The sequence below is a fragment of the Pipistrellus hanaki genome (assembly GCF_964339955.1).
Source record: "Pipistrellus hanaki genome assembly, chromosome: 9".
NCBI classification, from domain to species: Eukaryota; Metazoa; Chordata; class Mammalia; order Chiroptera; family Vespertilionidae; genus Pipistrellus; species Pipistrellus hanaki.
The window spans coordinates 18,648,171-18,667,752 of NC_140511.1; the positions used below are offsets into that span (position 1 = coordinate 18,648,171).

General features: G+C 38.7%; 1 protein-coding gene across 1 annotated transcript in view; it reads left to right on the plus strand.

Moving 5' to 3' along the window:
* Window positions 1-19,120, plus strand: part of DDX10 (DEAD-box helicase 10) — a 203,794-nt gene extending 184,674 nt beyond the window's left edge. Inside the window, exons 17-18 of the mRNA XM_084895146.1 lie at window positions 1,677-1,813; window positions 18,385-19,120. Coding sequence (XP_084751272.1) covers window positions 1,677-1,813; window positions 18,385-18,562 — 315 coding nt within the window. The 3' untranslated portion in view covers window positions 18,563-19,120. The remainder of the gene's footprint in view (window positions 1-1,676; window positions 1,814-18,384) is intronic.
* The last annotated feature ends 462 nt before the right edge of the window (window positions 19,121-19,582 follow it).

Genomic DNA, 19,582 nt, shown 5'->3' on the forward strand with positions numbered 1-19,582 from the left:
ATTGTTCTCGGTCTCCACCTTCAATAGCACGTTCCTCTCAGAGCATCAGGCTAGAAAATTAGAAGTACCTGTAGCCCAGGAGATTAGGGTTCATGATGATACTCAGTTTTTGTTGACATCCTTAATTATTTCCAAGTGGACCGTGTAGTCTGCTGTCAGGTGTGCTGCTTATTGCTCCTGGTGGCAACCGTGTCCTCTCTGATATTTGTCTCCAGACCCTTTGTTTTTAGCAGGGAGCATCACCAAAAAGCAATAATGAACTTAAGCACTGGTGACTAATCCTTATTTTCTTACGTCTTCTTTCTTTTGTTATGTGTAGACTTATCAAAGGAGAGCTGTTCAAAGTGTTAGAGGACTTCTATAGTAGTAGCTGTGCTAGTGTTTGAGTTTTTAGTTTCTAGGAAAGAGTATTTGAAAATAATCATTGAAGTTTGTTTCATGTGGTGTGAAGAAGAATTATAAAAATGTCAGCTGAGAGAAATTATAATCTTTTAAATGCATGTAGAAATGCTCAGTTGTATGTCTTATCTACTAGGTGACAAAACTAGTATGCCAGAAATAAATTGGTTATAACAGATGTTTATTATATAAATGTGTAGTAAGTTTATTTTGACATTGTATTCTTTATTCTTTGACAAAAATAAACTACCATTAAACAAAAGCAAAAATGGCCCACCTACTTACCTACTTTTACGAAAGTGGATAGTTCCCAAGTTCATCCATATTGGTGCTTTTCTTATCTCTTTCCTTTTCCCATTGTTCTTTTTTTAAAAATAAATATTTATTGTTCAGATTATTACAATTGTTTCTCCTCCCCCCCATAGTTCCCCTCCCATTGTTCTTAGTGACTTTATACTTACACTTGAATTTAGAAGAACCGTACTGTTAATGAATTTTTACTCATCTGATTATTTTAAAACTTAGATTATCGTGGTTATAAAGTGATCAAATCATCAGGCAAAAGGGGTGTCGGTACTCTCACTCCTGGCCTTTTATACTTTCACCTAATAATTTGAGTAGTTTTAACATTTACACATGTGTGGACGGGAGCACTGACAACTTCATTTTATACTTTAGTAGAGACCCGGTGCATAACATTTGTGCACTTGTTGGGGTCCCTCAGCCCAGCCTGAAGCCTCTTGCAGTCTGGGACCCCTCAGGGGATGTCCTGCAGGAAAAGCCAACAGTTGGACATCCTCAGAACTACTTCAGAGACGGGAGAGGTTCCCACCACCTCTGTGCTTACCAGCCGTGAGCTTAGCTCAGGGCTTCTGTGGGAGTGCACTGATCACCAGGAGGCAGCTCCTGCATTGAGTGTCTGCCCCCTGGTGGTCAGTGTGCATCATAGTGACCAGTTGTTCTGCTGTTTGGTCGATTTGCATATTACCCTTTTATTATATAGGATTTTTTTTTATAGTTGTGTTATATGGAAATAATAACAGAACTGTTTTCTCCCATATTACATTTGAGAGACTTAATGATTTACTTTCAAGACTATATTTTTGAAATCACTTATTTTCTTTCTCTTTGCAAATCATTATGGTTCTAAAAATCATATAGAGGTTTTCACCAAAATAGAAGGCTTCTAATTTGAGAATCGCAGTTGTGTCTAGAAATAAGACCTGAGTATTTATTAGCTATCTTCTTACACCACAATTTCCCTTGTGTTTTCTTAGGCCAAAGATGAAGAAGAAGCCTTTCTGGATTGGAGTGATGATGATGATGATGGATTTGATCCAAGCACACTTCCAGATCCAGATAAGTACAGAAGCTCTGAAGAATCAGATAGTGAAGAAATGGAAAATAATGTTAGGTATGTTTTTCCCATTGGTGGCATTAAGTATTTGAGTCTTCTCTGTTTAATGCAAAATATGTAGGAACAAATGTCTCATGCTCTTCGCATCATTATAAGGGCTCTCTTACTCTTTCTGTAATCCCTGTCAACAAATGTAAGGGTGTTATAAAAGTTACATTTTCTTTTTCTTTATTATTTTTCCCCCTCTTGTCTCTTTCTTTGGAAATTCATTATGCCTAATTATTTGATGCACTAGGGCAGTGGTCAGCAAACTCAGTCAACAAAGCCAAATATCAACAGTACAACGATTGAAATTTGAGAGCCAAATTTTTTAAATTTAAACTTCTTCTAACGCCACTTCTTCAAAATAGACTCCCCAGGCTGTAGTATTTTGTGGAAGAGCCACACTCAAGGGGCCTAAGAGCCGCATGTGGCCTGTGAGCCACAGTTTGCTGACCATGGCTCTAGGGTATATTTATTGCAAACAGTAGCAGGATTTTATTTTGATTCACTGTCAAAGAATTCTTGAAAATGTTGTTAAAAATTGTTTCTGAGTTTTAAAAAGAGAGCCATTATACTTTTACATTCTGTGGTATAAAATTAAGTAACATGCATAATATAATGGAAAGCTTATATATAAATAGCCCTTAGCAAATTCGCTCATTTTAAAAGTCTGTTCATTTGTAATGTGGACTTATTTGCTACCTGTCCAAAATAGGTGAAATGTGAAAAGTGTGGCTTGTTCAGCATTTGTTTTCAGAATACTATGTATTAGATTACGTTGAGAGTCTATTGATTTAAAAGTTGAGGACATTGAACTCATGGGCATTCTAAACCAAAGTGTCTATTTAGGCACAAGGTAGATTCTAATGACAGATTAAGCTAATTTGATTGAAGGGAAGAGAAAGCTTGATGGTATCCCTAAATGCTAGCCCAGGTAGAGTTGGAGAAATAGGCTACAGAGAGCTATAATCTGGTTTTAAGTAAGAACAACATTAAGAAACCATCTTTAAAAAGATTATCTCTCGAGAAGAAAATGCTGTAGGGAGATAACTTCAGTTACTCTTCATTTTAATTTTGTGCTCATTTAAATTATTCTGTAATAGTGAAAACGTTGTCCAAAATGCAGCCTTACCAAGTAATGCTAGAAACTCAAGGCATTTGCTTTTGGACACTTAGGTAGTGGCTATAATAGTGTTCTGGTGTATTTGCTGACAAGGGAGTATTAGCTTTACTACCACAGGAGGCACCATAGATGAAAATATTTAATTAGGGTTTAGAAAAATGTATAAATGGGCTTAAATAATTTAGTTCCAGGTCATATTCCTAATCTTTAGAGATTAACTTTTAAGAGTAAACATACATACTTTGCTTTAGAAAGTTCCTTAGTGCACATGTTGAAACCTGAACTACACTATGGTTAAGTTTGCTGTTCCTTTATGTTACATAAATGTCTTTCTGGGAGAGTGGTCTAAGGGATCTCCATTCTGATAGATGTAATCTAACTTACACATATGGCTTTATATCATTAACTTCCAAATGTGTCTGTGTATGTTTACTCTCTGGAGGGAACATCAATCAGTTCTTCCAGTTTGTCATGCAGCCATACTCGGCACATCTGTCTAACACAGAGAACCAGCCTTTTAAGTATCCCTTCTGTATCTAATTCGTAAGGAATTTTTCCTAACATTTCATATGATAGTTTCTGGGTCATCCTTAACATGTGTATAGCAGACATTTCATTTCATTCTCTGGTATTTCTTACTCTCAGATTGGCATTTCCTTGCTACCACCTAGTTAATATGATTAGTTTTTTAATAGCTTTATGTGTGTTAGCCTCCTAATTAGCTTGTAAATGCTTTGTAGCTAGAAACTCTGTCTTTTTTTTTTTTTTTTTTTGTGCCAACACCTCCAGCTCCTCCAGTCTGTACTGCTATTCCTAACATTAATGTCATAGGCACAAAGAAGACCCTGAAATATTTGAATTGATTGATAAAAAATATAGAGTAAAAAAAAAGATATATAGTAATAAACAGCTATGCAGTTGGTCCTAATAGCTTAAATGATACAGGATAGATGGGTGGAAAATTGGAAGAAGCCAAGTTCAGATGTTATAACGGTGATGAACGTGGGGATAGAAGTACCTTGAGATGCCAAAGTATTCTGACTTAAAGATAAAGGTTCAGCCCTGCCTGGTGTGGCTTGGTTGTTTTCAGCATCATCCCATACACCAAAAGTGATGAGTTCACTTTCCAGTCAGGTCCCAAGGTTGCAGGTTCAGTCCCTCGTTGGGGCATGAGCAAGAGGCAGTTGATTGTCTTCCCCCTTTCTTCCCCTCCTTCTCTCTAAATAAACAAATAAACATGAAAAAAAGTTTTACAAAAAGATAAGTATTCAGACAAAATATTTAAGTATAACATGAAAATTAAAATAGTTTTAATTCAGGCACAGCTAGTAGTAATTCTGCATTTGTAGAAATTGAAAGGAATTGGTAAACTTACCATAAGATGAAGGAAAATTCTTTTGTAGAAGAGAATATCAGCAAGGGCTTTATTCCTTGAGCCATTTAAAGGGCTTCTTTAGCAGTGTGTCTTTTGCCTACCAACAGTGATTGTCCAGTCAAACTCCTTCTTATTCTATTCAAATAAAATAGTAATTTGTCTGTGATCACAGTACAAGAGAGGGACAGTGTGAACTGCTCAGGTCAAACAGATTCCCTAGTTCTAATACTCCAGCCAGCTCACGTGGAATTGCTCTAGCATTAGGAGAGGTAGCTCCGGAAACTTCCTGAAGACAAGCCGGGTATCATTTGGCTGAAAACCCGATCCATGGGCTATAGGATAGATTAGACTAGAACATGGTTCCCCAGCATTAACATTACTGACATTCTGCCCAGATAACTCTTTGGGGGGTAGGGGAGAGTGCTTGGGAATGATTGTCAGCTGTTTAGCATCATCCCTGGCCTCTACTATGAGCACCTCCCGAGTCGGGACAACCAGAAATATCTTCAGACATTGCAGATATCCCTTGGGGAGCAAACGCCCACAGTTGAGAACCACTGGACTAGACCCAGAATGGCAGGTACATATTTTTGGTATTTAATTTCCCCATTCTTCATCCATTACTTTCCACTTGGTCCAAGCAATCCTTCTCAGTACAGCCTCTATTAATCAGTTGGGATTAGAACACAAGATAAAACCTGTTTGCCATTCCTGGGCTAGAAGGCAGGATTTTAGGATAAAATGTGAAATTTGTATTTATAGCCTAAATTCCATTTTTCTCCTTTTGCCTCTTCTCTTAAAATCACTTCAATGATAATGAATAATTATATATAATTAAATATAATTATATATGTTATAATTAAATATATATAATTTATATATTTTATGTAATTTATATTTTTATATAAATATATAAATATAGAACATATTTATATATAATTATATAAATATATTATATATATAATTAGTCTCCTCAAGGTGTGCTCACAGGTTTTATTTGCTGCATTGTTTTTAACCTCCACTCAGTAGTTTTAGGAACAGCGAGTGTTCTAGCTAGCTCTTGGTCATCTTCTTTCGCCTTGTAGGTTATTCTCTGAGTATTAACTTTGCATTTTCAGAAATGAATGTACTCTTAAGGGACTAAATACACCAAGTGGAAAATGGCTATTACCAAGGTAATAGCATAGCTAGTTTCTTTGGAAGTTTTATTTGTGTATTTTTTCCTCTTCACTTTTGTGACATTCATAAATATTCAATACGGGTAACACTTTTGTCTCTCTACATGGAAAGACACTTAGTAGGAAATAGGCAAAAGAGAGCCTTAATGGAGAATGGCTGAATCTAGAATCAGTAACTTCTCCTCAGGGAGGTCTGATAGGATTTTATACCTCTTTCCTCCTCAACTCAATGCACAGCCTCAGTCGATTTAAACCACCCTCCACCCGCTGCACAGAGATCGGAATTGTCATCTCTACCGCTGAGATTCTAAAGGGATTCTGACATGCAAGATTCATGTCCTATAAGTTAGCATGACAGAAAGAGACTTGCTTTCAATATGGTTCCAGGGACAATGAAAATAATGTCACCTTGAGTTCCTTTTAAGGAATTTTAAGAATGTCATCATTAATAGCTCTATTTATTACCAGATATAAAATTGTGAAATATGGGTGCAGAGGGGTGTCAGCTGGCTTGTCAACAGCAGATGGCCGACCCAGTCGGAGGCTCTAAGCTTTGGTGTGTGCTATTTTGCAAAACAAGTGTAGAGTTTTGGTGCTCTCTTGTTTCTTCTGTCTTCATCCTTGTTACAGATTGGTCCAGGATGGGCTTTACTCTGGCTTTCACGTTGGTTCCTCCCTCGGAACTGGGGAATGAGCATAGGTAGAATTAATACAGGATGTTAGGATTTGGTGTTATTGTTACTAAAATGGAGACAGAAAAGTTTGATAGGAAACCTAGCTCTTTGTTGCAGTGGACTTTATAACATCACAGAATTCACTTGTCTGCTAGGAACTACACAGAATTATGTATTCTTATCTCCAGTGAGTTTTCATGTAGACTTTTATACCTTTTTAGGAAAAATGACCTCAAATAAGCAAGGTCTTTTTGCTCACAAATGATTTTTCATTTCTCTGTCTTCCCAGTAATTCATACAATGTAGTTATACTGCTTTCACAATAAAATATTTAGGCAACTTTCTACATGTGTTGCCAAGAACTGGAGTAAAAACCTTCAACGTAATTTAAATCACATTCTACTTAAGAGTTAAAAATACCCACTTGATCTGTTAGTCACTAGCTTGTTGTAATATTTCCTCCATCCATTCTTTCAACTAAAAATTTTTTTAATAGCTGTCATGTGCCAGGCATAGTGAGTGCAGGTCCAGAGAATAAAACATTAAGCAAGGGCCTGGTCGGTTTGGCTCAATTGGTTGAGCATTGTCCCATGTACCAAAAGGTCGTTTGTTTGATTCCCAGTCAGGGCATCTGCCAGAGTTGTGGGCTTGATCACCAGTAGAGGGTGGACAGAAGGCAGCCTATTGATGTTTCTCTCTCATTCATGTTTCTACCCCTCTTTCCCTTCCTCTTTCTCTAAAAATCAATAAAAATATTTTTTTAAAAAACACACAAAACAATAAGCTAGAAAAATACATTTCCCGCTTTCATAATTTTTATGTCAGTGGAGGTTACAGGTAGCTAAGTATGGAATTACAAAACAATGTGATGGATCCGTGCTGTGATTTGTGCCCTGAAGGAGGCAGTGGGGAGGTGGGAGGTAGGGAGTGGACTTGGAGAGCAGGCAAGTGTGGACCTAACCTGGGCTTGATGGGAATCCAGAAGAGCTTCCTAAAGAGGGGTGACATCAAAACTAAGCCTGAAGTAACTTTAGGACTTACTCTTCTAGAATTTGAAGCAAGCGTATCCAACCATATTTCAATTAAAGTCCTTTTTCAATAAAATTGTTCCTTTTAGCTGTGACTTGCATGCTGAGAAGTTTGGTTCTGAGCATGGAATATGAGATTGATTTTTGTATATCTAGTAGTATTCATCATGCTTGGTTTATGGCCATCTTCCTGTGAATTGCTAATGATGTGAAAATTTGCAAAGTATTGAATTTGATGAAAAAGAAGCAGCTGGATGATCCAGATATTCATTATCCAGTCAAATTAAGTTTTTAATATTTATAATCTTAACCTTTTTTCTAACAAGAAAAAGGAAAAAGAAAAAGGTTGTGGTTAGATGCTTACTGACTTACATCAATCTTTTCTTCACAGACCACAGTCTTTGGCTAAGGCAGCCAGGTTGCTTTATAAAGAACTGTTACGTTGTGGGGTATTTAGTAGGTGGCATACGACCAATCAATTACATCTATAATTTGTACTGATACTATTGGCATCATTTAGCCATGATAAATTCTGTATGGATTGATACCTTTTCCGGTTCAGAGTAAATGTATCACATCTTAATACATTCAGCTGTTCTTTTTGCCTACTCTGCCTGAGCCAGCTCTGAGCCAGAAGACTGGTCAAGGATTTTTGTCTGTTTTTTCATTCTGAGGTTTTTGTTTGTTTTGTTTTTAAAATCTGTTCCATATACTTTTCTGTTCCGGGGTGAACTTGCCTATCTTTGAAAGGTATCTCTTACATAAAGGAGATGAACCACTTTGCTCTCTGTGGTTTCACCTAATGTTAACTTTGTTTTCACTAAAACTTAGGCCCAGTAACTATTCTTCCAAGATTTTACAGCAAATTTGTAATACATGGAAGGCTTTTTGCTGGAAAAGAAATGAATTTCTGGGGAAGGAAATTCCTAGAAAGCATTTTCATTTCCTTCTTAACTATTTTGGGAGCTGGTATGTTACATTAAATATTTTAAATAAATTGTAGTGGGATTATTGGTGCCAAATATTGATGGGAATCCAGATGGGGGTGATTTTTTTAAAAAAATGTTCTTTTTAGAGTCTTGGTACTGTTAAAAGAAAAATACTTACTGACTATAGTTTCCCCTGACTTGAATCCTGTTTGTTGATGAATTTAGTTTGAGGGGGCAGATCACTAAGATGGACAAATGGCTTAGATGCGTTGAAAGAAATCAGCTCAGCTTAATGCTATATTGACTTTATTGTGTGCCTGCCATTCTTTCCTTCTATTCTTTTTAACTTCAGGAGATTTATCCCTGATTCCAATATGCCTGGCAGCTTCCAAGAGAAAACCTCGATCATTCTCTTTATTGGTAAAATACAGAGTTCCACGAATTATCAAATTTCATAGAGCTTTTGTCAGAACTTAGTATGAATTGTAGGTAAAAGGGGGGATTAATTCACTTGACTTTCTTTAAATTGTATTCCTTTAGTCTTTATCCCTTATGCTAATGCCCTAAAAGCAAAACAAAAATATCCTGTGTGATATGTAGCATGAATGGAGAAACTTCCAAGGAAGATTGCTGGGTGGAGTATTACATGCTTGGCTCTTTCAGGGGAAAGGTTGCTACCGTTGAAGAAGGAAGGTGTTATTTCCCAGGGTGAGGGTTGGGAAGGGGGAGTTGTATTTTGTGAAATTGGGGTTTTGAAAGCTTGCAGCTTGATTTTACTTGATTTTAGTCTTACTCTTTATTAACCCTTCCAATGTTATTGCTCTGCCCTCTCTATTCCTCTGTCATTTAGGGACCTATTGAATAACTGTCACTCAGTGACAGCTATGAGTTTGTTATGTTTCAGAAGTGCTAGGCTGGCTAAGATGGACGAATGGCTTGGATGCTGAGGCCAGGATGAGCCATCCAGCAGGGTGATAAGCATTGCGGCGTTCTCTGGCTGCTGCCCTGATTCCGGGGCAGGCAACTTTGTTTTCACTGAAAGACCTTCAAGGAAGACACTCTCTGGGGACCATCCTTTCCCTTTCCCTTTCCTTCATGTGGAATGCATTCAGACCAATGACCATGTAATTCCCCTATCCATGCCCCTTTAGGATTTTTGGTTGTACCCAGGCTTAGGTTTTTTGGTTTTGTTGTTTGGTTTTGTTTCTGCCATTATAAGTAATTTTTTAAAGGAAAACTTTTGTTGAAAACTGGGTAATTTCTCTCTAGATGAAATCATTGGAAGAGCTTATAAAGAGTAAGACTATAGTGTTAAACTTAATCTTTCCAGGTAGCTGGAACACGGGGGACCTGCTTGGGGAGGTGATGATCTTGAATATTGAAAACGAGTCAGTGAAAATAGTTGAGAAAAACCAACGTCTCCTAAGGAACACAAAATGGTTTACACACAGATTAGTAACAAAAAAACAGCAATAACTACAACAACAAAACGTAATGCAACCCAACTTGCTGGGTGTTTATGGGTTTCGTTTTTATAAATCTGGGAGAAGAGAAGTAATTATGTATATTTTCTGTATTGCTGCAGAGCAGGGATTCTTAACCTGGAGTCTGTGGATCAGCTTTGGGGGCATCTCAAACATCTTAAAATTGTTCCCAAAATGATGGGGTGGGTGTATAGGCAACATAAACACGCCCATTCACTTATCTAAGAAAAGGGGCATGAACTTTTATCCAGTTCTCAAATGTGTTTGTGAACCAAAAAGATCGGAGACCAAAACGTTGTGCCAATCCCAAATGACTCGGGCGTTTTTTAGAAGGAAACATACATGGGTCAGTAGTATGATTGCAGTCCTCTGCCTTCTCTGTCCTCACCACCCTCTGCATTTTCTGATTATTAGAATTCTGATCTAAGAGGACGTCTTCTGCTCTTATGGTTTTGTTTGTAATGAACTCTGAGCCAATAAATCTTTCCTTTGACTAAATTGTTTTTAGTACCGAGTGTTGGAAAAGACGTTAAGGACACGATACATTTTCAGTTCCGTTTCTGTATGCCTTCACCATCAGAGTAAAGCTGGGCAGATTTTATGGAATGTACTGCAGTAATTTATCTTCATTAGGACTGTTGCCACAGCCTTGGAAATTAAAATTTATGATGGGGGAAAGTCTCTGGCATAGCATATTGGAATACCAGAGTGCCAATACTTAAAAGACATGTATAAAGATTTCTGAGAATTTTTAGTGGTCTCAAGATCATTTATTATTAGCTTCTTTAGGAAAATGTCTAAGCTACATTTATTGATATGAAGGCAAGAGAGAGATAGTTTTATACAAATAAGACACAAACTAGATACTCCGGTGCTGTGCAGCATGTTGGAAAAGGACACCCAAAGGTTTCTGTGCGGCCGAATATCCACTGTTCTCCACCCCTGTCCTCAGCTAGTGTGCGGCTAGAACATTCCACAGTTTCCCTGATTTCTTTTCTTTGTGTTCCAAAAAAGAGAGAAAAGCAAGAGTTTCAAAAGCTGTGCAGACATTACAGTAAAGGTGTGTGCTTTCTTCTAGCAGCCTCCTTGTCCTGGCTGTTTTTAAAATTTATTTATTTATTTATTTATTTATTTATTTAGAGAGAGATATTGAGATTCATTTGTTGTTTCACTTATTTATGCATTCATTGGTTGATTGTTTTGTGGAGTAACACACAAACACCCCCCCCTAAATGCAGCCGCTCGGAGGTTGGAGCTATAACACGAGGCATCATGACACCTGGATGCACAGCCTCCTTTCCAGTGTCAGGCTTGGAGTCTCCTGTGACTTCGGTTGCCTTTTTATAACTTCACATTAGAACTGCTCACCCTGTGTCCTTGGAGTTTAGCGCTCACTCTGCGGCGCTGTGTTTCTGCAAAGCTCTGCATATACCAGGGAAGAAGTCGGTAGTTTCCCAGCACCTTTTTCTTCTGTGGGGCCTTGACCACAGTCCTATCAGACAGCGCTGGGGACATTCTCAGGGCTTGAAGGAGGTCCTCAGTGCAGCACTGTAGCCCAGGGAGTGATGCTCCAGCCCCTTTTATTGGCGCTAATCCACGCATTGTTTATTTAAATATGCTCTTTATCAGGAAGCCCATTACTGTTCACAGCAGGCAATAATGATTACGTTCTTGTTGGTGCAGTGTATCATTTGTCTCCTCCCTTTCCATGTCTGTAAGCCTTGGCTAAAGCTTCCTAAGGGAGAGAGAATTTTAAAAAATCAAGGGGAATAAAAGCTAGTAGTTTTCTCTATCTAGAAAAATATAGTATCAGTGAATCAGTCTACCTCGTCTGCCTTTCTGTATCAGTACCTAGGAATGTAAAGCATATCTATTCCTGGCAGAAATGATCTCAGGAGCATCTGTATTACCAAAATAGTTGCTATAGCAGGTGTAAGATAGGCGTTGCATGAGCTTCTATGAACCAACAGACTGAATGCCTTGCCCACATTCACTACTGCATGTAATTTGGAAATAAGTTATGCTATGTTATCAAAAACTTCACAATATGGGGAGATGTAGGAGTTTGGAAAATTAAGTCTGTGTTAGAACAAAGGCAGGCCACTTGATCCTGTGGGAAAACTATGGCTTTTGGGGTCAGATAAACAGACCTGAATCTTAAGACCTGAATGTTTTCTAGGGAAAAGAATCTTACTTCCTTTTACAAGTTATTTAACCCTTTGTACGCCATAAGCATCTATAGATACAATTAAATTCAAAATACCGTGGCATGTGGGGATGGTTTCCATTTTGGATGCGTGGCAGTTAACTGGTTAATGACAAGTTATTTAATCTCTTGACACCCCCCCACCCCCGTTTTAATCACCAGTCAAATGAAGATAATTCTTATGTTGCAAGGTTATCATGAAGATCTAATAAGGTAAAAAGAAAGCAGAGTATGATGCTAATAGGGTCACTAATCTATGCTGATCAGTTTGATTACTAAAAGTATAATAAAACAGTGTTAGGAGTTTTTAAATAAGTACATTTATTTATATTACAAAAATAGAATTTAATGTCCTCTCAGAAATCTACTTTCCATTTTCTTCTTCATCAAAATCATTCGTTGACCCGCATGTAACATGGCAGGCCCTCGACTCAAAACAGTCTGCAAAAATAACTTCCAGACTAGGTTGAAATGGTGAATGATATAGTAAAAATAATGTCCTGTAATATATTGCATCCAACATATGGGCAGAGTCTATATCACCAAATTGGAATTGTTGAGGCAGTCAGTAAATGGAAAGGTGTGCTGTGTGCCTGGCAGAGAGCAATAGAGAAGAAGACCAGCTCCCAGCCCTCTTAAAGCTTACACTCTGCTGAGGGAGACCTTAAAGAAGGAAACAAAAAGTAGGAGAGAGATGGTGAAAAGGGCCATGAAAATAGTAACTATAGGATAAAGAGAGGGGTTGGGAGAGCTCACTTTATATGAGGTCACCTCTTTGGGGTGACACCTGAAGAATTATTGAAAGCCTTCTTTTTAGGACTGATACATGCTAAGGAACTAACCATTAATTCCTTTGACATTTATTAAAATTTAAGTATTTACCCTTACAGCATAATCATGACTGTACAATTATGTATATTCCTGCCAGAGGTCATTTCTCAGCCTCTTTTCATCCCATCATCCTTCAGCCACGTGTCTATCCACGGTGCTGCCAGTTGGCTTCGTGGAACGTGGTAAGGGTAGGAAACAGCTGCTATTCTGGTCCACAGGTGGCAACTCATTAGAAAGGCATATGCCATCGGACATTTATGAGAATAGGGAGTGGAGTTGAGATGGTCTGAGCACTCCAGTTGAAGGCTGGAAACATATACAGGCTCTGAATTAAAATGGCATGTCAGTCTTCGGGGATAAGAAGAGAAAACGCTCATGTATTTTGTGCTTAATAATTTAAGTTATAATTTGTTGATGGTATGTCAATTCTTGAACTATATAAATCTTTTTATTAATAGACTTTTTAGCAATTTTAGTTTTTACAGTTAAAAATTGAATGAAATTTTTGCCTCTTCCCCTCCCCACACCAGCCTTTCCTATTATCAATATTTTGTTAACATTTGCAACCTATCAAAGCTAAGGTTTCTCATCAGAGATAAGAGTAATAATAATAGACTTACTTATTTTAATTAATTTTAGAGGGAAGAAGAAGGAGAGAAACATCAATGTGAAACCTTCTATTTGTTGGTTGCCTCCCATACGCACCCCAAACAGGGGATGAACCCGCAACATGGGTATGTGCTCTGACCGGGAATTAAACCCGTGACCTTCCCTTGCATGGGACAGTACTTCAACCAACATAGCCACATTGGCCGGGGCAATAGACTTAATTTTAATAAAAGCACCAAAGACTATTGTTGCTGAGACTTTGCAAATTATATAAACCTAGGAACTGATTGAATGCGCTGACCTAATGAAGAGGAAAAAGCTCTAGGCTACAGATGCCTGTTTTTAAAGTCATCAGCATTATGGGAGCTGCTTGAAGTGCTGAACTGCATGAGAACTCTCAGAGTGAATATGTAAAATGAGAATAGTAGAGGACCAAGGATGCAGCCTAGAAATATGGACATTTAAGCAATGGACAGAGGAAGAGGAAGCTAAGAAGGTGCATTCAAAGAGGTAGTAGCCAACATTTAGGTTCTTAAAATTTAGATGACTTTCCATTACATCTCTTAGGAAAGCTGCGGTAATGGTATCATTTTAACTGTCCCCTTGCTGGGTGTTAACTCTGTAGAAGTCATTTGTGTTGTTTTTTTAAAAAAAAAAAATGAGTACTGAATATAGCCATAACATGACCATTTATTTAATTTTGAAAAATATATGCAAAGCCAAAGTTTAGAACACCAGGAACATGTGCTATTAACAGCAGGATTGGTGAGGAAACACGAGCCTGTGTTCTCTCACACTGGACTGAGCGCTCTGGGGTGCTACCATGGCAATGTGCTCCTCCACAGCTGTGTTGGAAATTGAATTAGAAGTATCTGTTGGAACATAGCCTCCTTCATTGCAGTAGCAGTAGTTCTTATGGCTTAGAACAATCCCAACAGGACATGATTTCTACCATTCACATGTGTGGCCATTTATTGAATGACTTTTATACAGGTTATCTTTATAGATGAAGGTAACAAACAGCCCCAGGCTTCAAAAAGCTATGAATTTAGTAGTCACAGGGAAGATGTCTCTTCTGTAGTATCACTCAGAATGAGTGCCATGGGAGAGCACAGATGGTGCATAAAGTGGTGGAATCATGTAGGATGGAGACATTGAGGATGAGGTGATATTTGAACTGGGTTTTGAAGGATAAGGAGGATTTAGATAGTTATAAAATAGAAAGAGGGAATTCCAAATGGAGACAAAAGAAGGTGAGAACCTCAAGTATGTTTAGGGAATAACAAGTAGTCCTAATGAACAGAATAGATCATAGAGGCAGGCCTAAGCTAGATCATGAGAAGCCTTAAAAATTATCTATATATATAAAAACCTAAGTAACCATTATGACTTGTCGATTGAATGACTGGTTGATTGGTCTCTATGATGATGCACTGACCACCAGGGGCCAGACGCTCAACACAGTGTGCTCCCATAGCCAACCTCCCATGGCAGGCCAACATCCTGCAGGCCCTCCCCACGGCTGGCTGGTCCCCATTGGCCCCGATTGCCAGCCAGGCTGAGGGACCCCACCTGTGCAGGAATTCGTGCACTGGGCCTCTAGTAAAAAATGATACTATTGTAGAAGCAGTCACTGAAATGTTTATGAAGGTTTATAAGAGCCAGGGTGATTTTTACAAAGAATTCTCCTTTTAGCGTGTCAAGGAGTTAGGAGCCAACATTTAAGAACACTGCTTTTTAACTATTTTTGGTGGATAGTAGGCATGGAACCAGTATTGAACAACTTCTTTAGAAGCCTACTAGTATGTAAAACCAGCCAAAACTCCCACAAATTTCTTCATGTCGTTTGTGGAGCACCGTTATCAAATCTAGAAAACTGACTTCTAACCTTTTCATCATCACAGAGAACGTCTGCTTTCAACACTAATGATCCCTATATTTTAAAAGATTTATCTTTCATTTTTGTTTTATTAATAAAGAGATCATTTTCATTCCACTCAAGCTTCTGAAGTGTCAAGTACGTACAAAGCTCAGTTAATAAAATTCTGGCCAAAAGAAAACAAATACCAGAATTTAGTCTGTGGCACATAGTTGCAGGTGTTTTGAAATACTGAAAATTACCCATGACACATCTGTCCTGAGCTAAGAAGCCTTACCTTTCCCCATACTTGTATGGGTCCTGGGACCTAGGTTGACACTTAAGTAGAACACGTAATCTTTATGCTTCTGAGCTTTGTGGAATTATGAAGAATAGATATATACCTAGCTGCCCAGAACTACTTTTTCCTTCAAATTTGTCTATTTTTTTTATATTGCAAAGAGCAATACAAGGAGCAATACAAGCTTATTACAGAAAAACAAAAACAAAAGATACACATACCAGCAGAAAGAACATAAAAAAAAAATCTCCCAAATCTTTTTCAATGCAAATATACATGCTGTCTTATTTAAACAAAGACTCTCATTCTATATTGGTTTTATTACTGTTTTCAGTGTCAATAAAGAAATTCCTGCAACATTGTTTTTAATAGCTGCATCGTGTTTCATTTGAAATTTTATAACACATTTAACAGATCAATTCCTTATAATTGGATGTTTAGATTTCCAACTTTTTACAAATATCTTTGCCTGGAATATCCAGTAACTAAATCTTTCTACACATCCTTAATTATTTCCTGGGGATAGATTCCCAGAAGAGGAATTGCTGGGCATGCGTATGTGAATGACTTTTGAAAGGTGGTTGTAGTAATATACATTCTCACCCAGGAGTTTACTTTCTGATTGAGAGTTAAGATGCTTTCCAGTGGGGGAAGAATCACTTTAGTGTTAAGTAGTAGCAAGGCTAGGTGCAAAATGGCTAGTAAACAATTAGAGCTGTAGGAATTCAGAGGAAAGAAATCACTTTTAATAGGGAGTGGGGTGCCTTTCGTAGAAGATGAGGGATTGAAGGTCAGTCTTGGATCAGGGAGAATCCAGAGGGAGGGAGGAAGTGCCATGCTCACGGAGGGCACAGGTGGGAGCACACAAGAGTCTCTGACCTCGTGAGTAAGAGCCATGCATGAGGAGTGCCCAGAAGAGGGACCAGGAGGAGGCTGACCCTTGTGTGTTCACTCCAGGCGTCCCTCCTTTTTCTGTTTCTCATACACGTGACAGACTGCATTCTTGTCTTGGGTAACTAGGTAACTACAAGTACCTGAAAAAATTAAAATGTTGAAACCGGAAGTATCATATGAAATAAATCATGGCCCAGTGGAATCAGCACAGAACTGGCCATACTCAAGGACTTTTCATTAAGGCCCCTTTCTGCTAAGAAGGACTGCTAACTGAATCCCCATCACAGGGACACTCATTTCACCTTTCCGGGCCCTGTGTAAAGTGCATCTGTTTGTGGGTAACCTCAGTGTGGTCTGGTTTTTCTTCCCTCCAGTGGTGAGAGAGTACGGCTGCTGAGTCAGCATTGGGCATTTCTGGGAGGTAAATGGGAAATGATTTAGTTTTGCTTTAAGTTGGTAATAACTGGATATGCTTACGAGGCACATTCACTTTGATAGCAGGCTGTCTTATGGAGTAATAGGCTCCATTGACACTTGAGCAGTTTGCCTCTTTTGGAATACATCATATGCTTGGACGATAATGTAATTTCTGTGATGTGGTGTTTTTTTCTTCTTCTTTATATTATATAATAGCAATGTAAGAATTTATTTGAAAGGGAGTAGTTTATAGGCAGCTAACATGTATTGAGCAATAATATGTTCTTACTCTTATTTAATTCTTAAATTATATAATCCCCATCTTTCAGATAAGGAAACTGAGGTTTAGAAATGTTGGTTGATTGGCCAAGGTCTGATTATGTTGATGTCAAAACAATGTTCTTTCCACAGCTAATTCTTACTTTTTTTTTTTTTTTAATATATCTTATTGATTTTTTTTACAGGGAGGAAGAGAGAGAGATAGAGAGTTAGAAACATCGGTGAGAGAGAAACATTGATTAGCTGCCTCTTGCACAACCTCTACTGGGGATGTGCCGGCAACCAATGTACATGCCCTTGACCGGAATCAAACCTGGGACCTTTCAGTCCGCAGGCCGACGCTCTATCCATTGAGCCAAACCGGTTTCGGTGTCCACAGCTAATTCTTTCTGTTATTGTTCTCCAGATGTTGACTAAAGATGTTGACCAATTCAAATTGCTTTGGGCTGACTTTAGAGTCATTCAGATCTGGGTGTGAATCCCACGGGTATAATGTGGGTCCAGTCATTTAACTTCTCTAACCTCGTTGTGGAACGAGTGTAAGGATTTCACACCAAGGGTTTTCATAAAGATGAATTTAATCTATGTAAAAAATGTAATACAGAGCTAGACCCTTGAATAAATGGTTCCTACTGCCATTGCTGGGGTTTTACTTTGTTAATTTTGTATGGAGTAATTGGGTCATCTTGGAACATGATGATGGTATCTTAGAATCCTTTGATGATGTTTTGCTTTTTTAATTTTTAATGTATCATGTGATTGACTCTTATCTTCAGAAATTAGCTTTATTTTTATAGTCTATGCCTCAGGTGTGTACAGAATACAGCAGTAATGTTTATGCTTCCTTAAGACTGATGCGGATTTTAAATGGGAAAATTCACTTGCTATCTTAATTTGTAATTTAACATTTCAGGTTCTGTTTTAGTCACGGTCTGTATATCACAGCTTAATGCAGCAGATAACAGGATTAGCACCTGGTATCCCGATATCTGGTAGCCCACAGACTGCTCCTTAAGGATGGCCCAACTTTAATAGAGGGAGTAGGATGAGGCAGCACAAGCACAGATTGGAGCCGTCCGGGAGCCAGACTGTAGACCTCTCAGCGTGCTGTGGATGATACATCTAGTTTCCTAGAGTCATTGTAAGGATTGGATGAGCCGGTGTATGCAGACTCCCTGCACGTGCCTAGTGCATGATGGGCCCTCCCTCCCACCCACTGCTGGGACGATACTTAACTTATGACACAGATATCCTGATGCTGTTACAGTGTCTTTCCCTCTTGAGTAATATCGTTTTACCAGCTATCTGTTATTGGTAATTTTGTCACGTTGTGTTTGATTTTATAACAATGAATTTAATTATGTACTTACAAAGTAAATCATTGGATTTGTTCTCACCAGTGACACCAAGAAGAAGCAGGGGGTGAGGAAAAGGAACAGCAGTGAAGTGGAGAACATGGGACTCACAAGTCGTAACAGAAAGAAGGCCAAGTGGGAAGTCTCAGAGCCGTTGGATACGGGCCTGTCTTTGGCGGAGGATGAAGAACTGGTGTTACATCTGCTCAAAAGTCAAAGCTAAATACTTCCTGCTTGTCTTCTTCTCGAAACCTCTGGACACGGTTATGTGGACAAGAAGTTGAAAAGCTGCCGGCTTGGGGAAGTTAGATAACGAGAGTCCCAGGCCCGAAGGACACATTCCAGGCAGAAGTGGAAGTACCTAAGCCGCTTTCACAGCTAACTCCGTGTGAGGGTGGATCCTAAATGTCTTGACCCCTTTTCCAGCATGTGCTCTGGCAGATTGTTTTCTTGGGCTTTGTCCTGTGACATCTTGTCATTAGAAGTGCTTTCTTTGTTTTAATAGCAAGTTCTGGAGACCTTGTTTCATTGCTAGGAATTTCTTTTCTTATCGTACAAAAGTGTCTGTGCTGCTAAATAAAATTGCTCACAATTTTGATTATTTAATATCTTTAAAGAGACAGAATATGGTGGACCAGCCCTAGGAAAGACTGAGTATTTTTGAATTGAGATGATTAATAATAAACATATTTCCTATAAAATTATTGTTTTCATTGTGTCCAGTAATATGAATGCATTCTCAAGGGAAGGTTCTTAAGATTAAAATATTTGGGTTATTCCTGAAACAGTGAATTTTCCATATTCTTAAATTAACCTCCTCAATGATATCAATTAACTTTTACTTGGCAGATTTGCTAGCTCTCATTTATAAAACCTGGAGGCCTGGTGCATGAAAATTCATGCACTGGAAATGGGGGTGGGGGGCCCTCAGCCCAATCTGTCCCCTCTCAGAGTCCGGAAGCCCTCAGGGGCAGGAGGCAACCTGGCAATCAGGGGAAGGCATTATCCCCATCACACCCCTGTGCTGCCACTGCCAGCAGTGCAAGCCTTGGCGGGCCCTGGTTACCTGAGTCTCTGGTGGCCCTGGATGGCTGGGGGGCTGAGAGGACTGGGGGACTCCAGTGGCAGGCATCCCGGTGGGGCTGAGGGGACTGGGTGCCGCCATCTTTGAGGGTGTGGCAGTCAATTAGCATATTCCCTCCTTATTGGCTGGGGTCTTTGAGGGCGGGGCAGTCAATTAGTA